Source organism: Nuphar pumila, chromosome 4 (assembly GCF_984573655.1).
Source record: "Nuphar pumila chromosome 4, dmNupPumi1.hap1.1, whole genome shotgun sequence".
NCBI lineage: Eukaryota > Viridiplantae > Streptophyta > Magnoliopsida > Nymphaeales > Nymphaeaceae > Nuphar > Nuphar pumila.
In genome coordinates this window covers 31,581,823-31,591,137 of record NC_143252.1, presented here as the reverse complement: position 1 = coordinate 31,591,137, position 9,315 = coordinate 31,581,823, and the positions used below count along the sequence as shown (strand labels likewise).

The following is a 9,315-nucleotide window of genomic DNA, read 5'->3' as shown; positions in this document are numbered from 1 at the left end:
AACTAGTGAGAAAAAGAGGAGGCTGAAGAAGAAGAGATATGTCCCTCACACGCAGCTGAAAGCAAACTGCACCACCGTCTACTACTAGTCATCAACTTTATTTGAGATCCGACCGAGAAATCGTTGAAAACGTTACAGCACTTCTCTTCGACCGGCCTGCTCTCATGCGGCCACTTTGAGCCACCAATGAAGAAAATTCAGTTCTGGTCATAAGCAGCAAAGGAGACCAGATGAAAGCCTCTAAACGAAACTGAACTGAACCTGAAAGTTATCAAATTCACATCCCCCACCCAGAGTGGATCTGTCACAATACCACCACCTCCTCAGGCCAATCCAATGCAGAGAATTGGTCCGTGCATGCAACCCAAACACACTCTATTGCTGCCTCTCTTCCTGGAACTTCTCCCTCGTGATAACAAGAATTTCTCAAGCGCCAAATTTTTCGTAAGACAGGAGAATGGAAATTGAATTGATCTCCACAACAAGAGTTCAGGAATGATATCCGGATGGGGCACCTGCCTTCTTTCGAATTTGCTGTATACAAATTTTCATATACCTTGAGAAATCGAACAAGAGAAAAATAAATGGGTGTAACTCTACTCATCTTTGCAACACGAGGCATCTATTGGAGAGCGCCACTATAAAAGTTTGCAATCTGTCCTGCGTAAGAAGCCTCTTATAACAAGCCACGTAAACAACCCAAGAGGCTCTCGGGGAGATCTTCTTGGCCCAAACAAACTGGTGCCACTGAGATCTACTAGCAAAATATTGCATTTTTTTGCTCTTTTTTCCCAAAAAAAATGCTGATATTTGTCACACTGTCGATGGTCGCATGATCTTACCCTGTTTTTATTTGGAAAATAAGGCCCAACAGAAACCAAGTTCATGTCTGAAATTTTCTTCAAAAATATTTGTTTAATTTCACTAGAATTGTGGGGAATTGGAAGATGCACTGGTTGGTTTGATTTTTGGATATCGTACTACCTGTTTCAACTTTAATTTCCTTGCCAACTAGTGGTATTGATTGCAGGAACTAAGGATGCAAACGGTTCAGATTCGGAACAGCTAAGTACATGGGTATTCGGGAGGCTATCATATCCAGAACAACTAAAAATTGCAGAACCTCCATCCTAGATCCGACCCATTTGCACCCCTTGCAGGAACCAATATAGATCACACCCAAGGTGTCAAAATGATTTTCACAAACAGAATAACAAGATATGAATTGGGTCACATTTGGACACTTGCATGAGACTAAATTTTGGCGTGTGTTCAGGAAGAGACTAGTGGATACAAGGGAAAAGGCTGGTAAAGAGAAGAGAATAATGGTCACGGGAAAAGGTGCGGATTTCAAAGAAGTCTTACCAGCTCATCCTTTCCATGAAAGTTCCTCCACGTGAAAAGAGGTATAAAAGGATTTATACATCTCAAAAGAAAGGTGGTGGAAAAAAATGGGATCCACTTGTGCAAGGATGAGAACTTTCCCATCATGATGCTGGGATGTTTCTTTCACCTATGGTGGGAAAGGAAAAGGATGCTTACCCACTGTGATGCTTGGATGTTTCTTTCACATATGGCAGGAAAGGAAACAAAAATGACAAGAACTCAGCAATTTTCCAGGAAAACTGCATGAAAGAAATGGGCCCATCTGTCCCCCCAAAAAAGTGGAAAAAGAAAAAGGAAAACTGAACATTTTATACACCAAAATATTTGGCATATTAAATAAAGAGTAAAGAGAAAAGGATAATGCAACACATCACCAACGGGGGCCCAGCTTGTCTGGCAGCAGTTAGTGCAGGTCACCTTATGTTGGGATGTTGCAAGTTTGAACCCCAAATGGTAGGGTTGTATAACTGGTATGGGTCTGCCTAACCCAAGGTTGCCAAACTAGGAAGCGGAAGCAGGAAACGATATTGGAAGCCGAAAAGGGAAGCGAGACATTTTAAAATTTATATGAAGCGGGAAGCGAAGTTTCAATTTAAAAGCGAAATATGAATAAAAAATGAATCAATATGGAATCAAACAAGAAACAAGTAAAAACTAAAATAAAATTGATCATTCTTATATTTCATGATTTTTCTATAAAAGAGTTAAATTTTTGTTAAAATCTAACAATGATGGTTACCAATTTAAAGAAAGTACATGAAAAGTGAGTGAAAGCGTGAAAGAAAATACATAAAAAAGATGAAAAGAAACGTGAGAAAAATATATAGTATGCATAGACCATGTGTATGAAAAGCATAGAAGAAGTGTGGGGGAATCGAGATTCCCATGAAGTTTCGGAATATCGCGCTTCCGAAGCGAGCTTCCCACCTACCTAAGAAGCTTCCGGTAACTCTGGCCTAACCCAAGCTTTCTCTGTCAAAAATGCAACACATCACAAAACAAAATATTTGGTATATTCTACTTTTCCTTTTTTGAAAGGCAAGCTGGGGTTAGGCAGACCCCTACCAGAACAAGAGCCACCCCATGCGGCAGGGATTCAATCATGGGCCTTCAGCTTGACACAGGACCCCACTTGCCACATGGGATACCACCTCGGTGGTTTGATATACGCTACTTGTTACAACTAATGTTGCTCCCTATGTGTCATGATCCATTTAGTAGTAATTATAAGCAAACTTGGCTTTAAATTCAAAAAAAAAAAAATTATATGATGTAAGTGGAGGAAATTAAGAACATTGAAAACTTGAAGGGTGGCGTAAGAGACAATATGAAAGACTGTGAAGTGACTGAAGTAATAGCTCTAGACATAAAGAAATGTAGAAACAGGATTCTATTTGTGAGGCTTACATCTCACAAGGTTTTGCCTTGACTCGCGAAAAATATGATAGTTTGACTCAGTTCAATCCTTTTTCACAGTAGGCATGGTGAACAACCCATCCACACCCTATCAGAAAAAGGGAAAAAAACCCACAAAAGAGATGCGATTTTCTTTATCTTACCACGCACAGGTTACATAACTGATGAACCAAAAGAATAATTCATATCATCTCTTCCAAATGTCCAATTATTGTTACATGCACTCCATTACTGGAAAACCTAGTTCTGGTCCTACAACAATCATGGCTATTATTGCCTCAAAATGAACCCTATATTGTTGGTTTGAAAACAAGCATTGGATATATGTGGAATGTGGTTGTCAATAACCCAGCGAAGTTGTCAATAACCCAGCGAAGTAACCACACCTACATTAAGACTGAACCCAAGCACAAGCCTAAGTCTTCAGCTACACAAGATCAAATCCTTGAGGGTTTAAAAACAAATGACAGGGCATGTTTGTTTCGGTCACTTTTCTATTTAAATGATATGATACTCACATGAGATGACTTTGAGAGAGTTGAGGAGACCAAGAAGAAGTTGGCCAGCATGTTTGAGATGAAAGACCTTGGGCGTTTGAAATATTTTCTTGAGTTGGATGTAGCATAGTCACCAAGGGATTGTACTTGTCTCAGCATAAATATGCTACAGATTTGGTGGTGAAGGCAAAACTGGCAGATGACTCAAAAGAGTCGATTCTCTCATAAAAGCAAATTTGAAGATGAAAGCCATAAATGGAGTTGATTAAGATGATCCTGTAGTATACAGACTACAGACAATTAATTGAAAGTCTCATATAGTTTACCATATCCATAACCATGTTAGTGGAACAAGGCATGATGATGATGACAAAGCATGACAAAACTCTTAAACACCAATGGCTTAAAGATAGATCTCAAAACACCCAAAGCACTCGGTTTGGAGCATGTTGATGAAGAAATTGAACATGAAATTATATCAACGGTTCTAGTTTAGTTAGAACAGGGAGATCGATGACACCCTCAAAAGGCCAATTCTTTTGACTATGCTAAACACATTCATGGAATTAGATTTGGTCAACACCACTTACACTTATGAGTTTCAATTAGGTGGTTCAAAATCCACAAACATAGCCAATATTTTTCCCTCAAAATGCTCTCTCTGAAAACCATAGATATCACCCTCAAACAATGGAACCTTCTCTATGGCAGCCATTATTTCTTGGTGAATAACCTACTCTATAATGGTAATGCAACAAAGATGGTTAACACCCATGTCACCAAAACTGGTAGTCTTGTACCATTGTAGAGTCCAATACATGTAAAAAGTAAAAACAAATATCAGGCCAAAGCAAGCACTTTGTATTCATCTCAAAAAGTGATCTAGTTTTGGTGCTCAAATCTTAGATAGGCTGGTGGTGGTCCACTTAACGGACAGATCACAGATGCCCTTCACATCAAACACCATCACTTCCTACCGCTAGATAGGGTAGTCCTAGTCCCCCTCAGGGATGGACAACAATTACCCCTGCAACAATGGCCACAACATTTCATCTCTCTCTATCTCTCAGATTCAAGGGTGGATTCCAACTAAATTGACCATGTTGAACACATCTACCAGGTTACATGGAGTCAAAACAACTTGGATGATGAGATTCCAACTAGATTGTAGATACAATCAACTATATGTATGTTCTCCGTGTGTGTTTGACATTTACGCTTCTACTGGCTGACGGAGCCGTGAGCAGTCCAATAATGCAACTACTAATTTCAACCATCAACCATAGAAACCTTCTTAAGACGACAGGCAAAGTTCAAACTGAAACTTCGAACATTCTAAGGTTATCCTAATACTTCGCTATTGACTCTGCCTCTTCAAAAGGTCATGGGCCTCATATTTTGACATTTGGTGTATCAGGTTTTCCCTTTGACCAATCATATCCCCGTATAAAATAACTATGTTTTTATCCACCCGAGGTTCATATAGGAATGTAACATACAGAGAGACACCAACAAGCACCAAAGAAATTGATCTGCAACTATCAATAACAACATATGTAAGACTTCATAGGCCTCATTTACAAGGTTACTCCTGTCAAAATTCGTCATTCTTTACCGCACTATAGTAATTGAATATGGTCATAGACTCGTAGGAAAGGATAGACTAGATTAGATAACATTATGCATCTATAACAAAACTAATTTGTCTAAATACACAAATAGCCAACAAAACCATAAGTACCTCCCTTGGCAGCCATGCGTTGTCGAAACCGGTGGCACTCATGCCCCCTTGCATCTGCATGCCTCTTTCAGATCACTATCCTGAAACTGGAGAGCTGAATTTGCAAAACTTATCTACATCTTATCCTTCTGCAGAGGCCTGCAACCTCAACAGCCAAGCATCTCTTTCATTTCATATGCAGGTTCCCATTGTGAAAATTCTTGCATTCAGATCCATCATATGGATATAAAATCCAGGCATGAAAGGAGTGCAGGAGCAAATGCAGGCAGCAGTTGTCCGTAAAATGGCTCACTAGTTACGATTCGCCGGCACCCAAGTTGAAAGAGCCTGAAGTATCCTCCCCTTCCATCCTTGCAGCATCCACTGACAGTCTTCATCTACCACAAAATCTTTATGGTATATATGCCTTACTTTGTCTCTTGATTTCTTCATTATGTCCTGGTTCAAAGGAAGTTGCACAAATCCAGCTCGCTGATTCCGAACCTGCCACTGCTTGTAGGTCTCTGGCCGCTCAATCCTCTCTGAGCCCTCACACGCAACAATATTCAAGACCTCTCGACCAAATATTTCTCTCTCTATCAGTATCCTTTCTGGATGATCACGAGGAGCGTTTGTCTCAAGCATATCAAATAATGCAGAGAAGTGGAACAGAGACTCCCGAAAGCGTGTTATAAAGAAAGGAGCACTATATGCTCCATTGACTATGCCAAGAATAAAAACTTTTGGATTCATCTTCCTGATCTTGTTGAGCACAATGTTCCTTGGACAATCTACAACTACTGTCTCATCAAACAGATTCCGCATTCTATACAAGCAGTTAACAACCAGCACTTCATCGTCATCCAATTCGAGGTCCTCAATCTCAATATTCTCCCATTTGGATGCTATTGCCTTGTACTTGAATGGAACATTAAACATGCGAGCATATTCTGACAACCGATGTCCAGTCTCCTCAATCCTTTCAGCAGGTTTGAACCCAGGTTGGGGAAACTCAATTCCTGTTATACGAAGTCTTGGAGGACCACCAGGTCTTCCTGACAGACGCTGGATGAAACTTGGCCATTGAAACCCATACAGGATACCAAAATCAATGATATGGAGTCTGCTTGCATTCTCAGCCACATTCAAAGTAGTCTGGTTTGACATGAAATGAGAGAGCCTCTTGAAAGGGCAAGCAGCTGTATATAATTGGTATGCTTTCAAGATGCTTGCAGCCGACTTTCCTTTTGTTTTGAGGGCAGAATAGATCTGGCTCCCTGTACCAGATAAACGTGCTTCTAAGCTCTCTGCAAAGCAATGTGCTAATCGCTGTGTACCATCACCATAAGGTGAAGAGTGCTGACGGATTTGCTTTAGGAGTTCAGTTGCACTTCGATGATCATCTGTAGCTACAGCTTGAGCACAGTGAATGAGGAGAGCCCTCAAGTCCACAACTTCCCTTTTACCCTGCTTTTTACCACGAGACTTTGTGCCGTTATGTCCTTTTGAATGCCCATTTTGAGCATTTTTTCCCATGTTATTCTGCATAGCTTCTCGAAGATTGGTTACCGATTCAAAGCACTTCCCTTTTGTACACAGCAAGACCTGGTCAAACATTTCGGACCGAACAGTATCTGAAGAAGAGCTGATAGCTGAGTGTTTGTTACTCCTTCCTGCTTCCAACTCTGGGTCTTCCCTGTAAGGGTTCTTGTGTCTCCTCAACCCATTCTGTTCATTATCTTCCGTGGATTTCGCAACCAAGAATTCTCTTTCATCCCTTTTCTCTACTTTGATATTTATGTTATCATCACCCAGCTTCGGATTTTGCACCAATTCTTTGCTTTCTAGGTCAAGGACCAGGTTACCATTTGGTAGAACCTTACTTGCTTCCCGCATCAAATCTCTAGGCAATGCATTGTTTTCTAAGTTAACAACCAAAGTACCATTTGAAATACGGTCAGTGACCTCTTCCTTCAACTCTTGCCATGATCCACCGGTGTTGGGGTCAACTACCAACGTACCATTAGGAGCAAACTTTCTTCCAGGTTTTGATTCTTGAGACAAGACATTGCTTTGTATGTCAATTGCAAAGTTCATATTGGGAAGAAATTCCCTCACTTCCTGCTTTATGTCTATAGGTAATCCGTTTGTTTGCAGGTTGAATGATATGTTACCATTCGGAAGGAACTTGCTTGCTTCCTCTATTCCTCTTCTAAACTGCCACACATGCGACTTGTCAAAGATATCAGGAAGTCCAAAATTGTCTATCAATGTCTCCCTGTATCCTTCTACAAGATCAACTCTGCTACCCCCAGGGGAGTTGAAGGACGACTGGGTCGAGTAATTGATAGACAAAGTTGAATCAGGGGAGACTAACCCAATTTGGTTGGGATATTCAAAATGATTGAGCGTCCAATTAGAATCACTCCTGCTGTTGTTGTTACCACTGGTATGGCTAACCCCATGCTGGTTATGACTGTCATCCCCTGTGTAACCACTGCCGTCTTCTGGGCTCTCAGGATTGTTACCATGGTAAAGCGGGTGACTATCAGGTGATGGAGGATACTTCTCGCCGAGTATATCATAGAAGGGTTTCTCAGCTGCTTGAAGGGCGGAACCCTCTTGATACATGCAACTCTTCTCCTCCGTGTCCCCATCCATTAGCATCTCTCTTATATAGTTCAGAAGCACATCAGACATCAATTCACAGTCCGCTGGACAATCCCCATCGGCAGGAACAGAACCCACATCAGGGCAAGGAGAAGCAGGAAATCTCGGGGGAGGTGGATCAGGTAGAATTAGGGAGACATCTTGGAAAGACTCATCTACTCTAAATCCGTTGAGAAAAAATGACAAATCCTCCAGCGGATCCATAAATTTGGATAATCTCAGAAGAGAAACAGAGGATGCAGTCTACACTGATCAAAACCGGAGACTATACACTCCCAAAATCATAGATCACAGGCTTCCCCACAGCTTTAACAAGGAATCAAGAAGGAGAAAAATTAGCATATATCAGAACAACGCATTTGACACAACATATTCCACCACTAACTAGCTATAAAGCATAGGAAAACAACGGAAACCAAACTATTGATAATTCACGCCCATTTCTACACAGGATTTCCATCACTTTTGACACCCATCTTCAGGAAGAATTTAAGAATCTTTAGTAAAATCAAGATAAATCGATACACAAACATGCAGAAAACCTTAATTAATGAACCAATGCCTGCACCATCTGGTAATCGGAAAACCCAAATTTCCCACTAAAAAACCAAGAAATTCAAACAAATTCATAAAAACTATTCACAGATTATAAACCAAACTATCGATGATCGACGCTCATTTCCACAAAAGATTTCCATCATTTTGACACCAATCTTCAGGAAAAAATCATGAATCTCTAGGAAAATCAAATAAATCGATACCCACAAACATGCACAGAACCTTAAATAATGAACCAATGACTGCACCATCGGGTAATCCCAAAACCAAAATTTCCCACTAAAAAACCAAGAAATTTAAACAAAATCATAGAAACTATTCACAGATTATTAATCTCCCCATATTCAAACAGGTGTCCTCCCATAAATACGCCAAAAAAAACTAGAAAAAGAAAAATCAAGAATTAATCATGACTACCAGTCTACATAAAACCAAACATAAATTCACCAAAAATTCCAATCTTATCATTCAAGCCCTCAAGTATAGTCAAAACTAAAAATATACACAGGAAACCAAATAACAAAATACAAAAACAGAAATCTCCAATAATCTTTAAAAAAAAAAGAATCAATCTCTAACTAAAATCACTTCCCCTTCACTAATCGATGGACTAAACCGCTCTTTTACCATGCAAAAACTACAAAAATAAAAATAAAAAGATTAATTTATAATTACCACGATCGTACCCCAAAATTGACATAGAGAGACTGTACCTCGCAGTAATGGCCAGAGCTCCAGCCAGAGAGAGAGAGAGAGAGAGAGAGACTGGTTAAAAAAACGGCAAAAAGGAGAAAAACAGGGGGAAGACCCAAGAGGTGGCGTATCAGCCGTCCGATCCCCGCGGACGATCAACCGGCTATCGCCGGTCTCTCCCGGCATCTTACCGCTGACATCCTTTTAATCGCCGCCTCGGCGTTGCCCTCGGTCCTGCCTGTTCGCTACTTTTTTACGCTTTTCGCTTCTCTTCTTTGTCAGTTATTGTCATTGTCTGCACAGAAATGATCGAAATACCCTTATCTCCTGGTATATATGTTGAATAATTGTAGACCGTACACCTAGGAGAAGATC

The 9,315-nt window shown here is 40.4% G+C and overlaps 1 protein-coding gene across 2 annotated transcripts; it reads right to left on the bottom strand.

The window, feature by feature from the left end:
- Positions 1-416: 416 nt before the first annotated feature.
- LOC149839846 (scarecrow-like protein 9) lies at positions 417-9,090 on the bottom strand. Of its 2 annotated transcripts, XR_016431360.1 has the most exons (3): positions 8,961-9,090; positions 5,041-7,995; positions 417-534 (listed from the first exon to the last, which is right to left on the bottom strand). XR_016431360.1 is itself a non-coding variant. In XM_090002844.1 (2 exons), the coding sequence occupies exon 2, from the start codon at positions 7,891-7,893 to the stop codon at positions 5,332-5,334; it is 2,562 nt and encodes an 853-aa protein (XP_089858970.1). In that variant the 5' UTR covers positions 7,894-7,995; positions 8,961-9,090; the 3' UTR covers positions 4,815-5,331. The 2 variants fall into 2 exon arrangements, 1 of the variants encoding a protein (XP_089858970.1); XM_090002844.1 differs by lacking the exon at positions 417-534 and having other exon boundaries at positions 4,815-7,995.
- Between the last annotated feature and the right edge of the window lie 225 nt (positions 9,091-9,315).

Coding starts and splice junctions, on each gene's coding strand:
- LOC149839846 (XM_090002844.1), bottom strand. CDS start 7,893: ATGGATCCGCTGGAGGATTTGTCATTTTTTCTCAACGGATTTAGAGTA.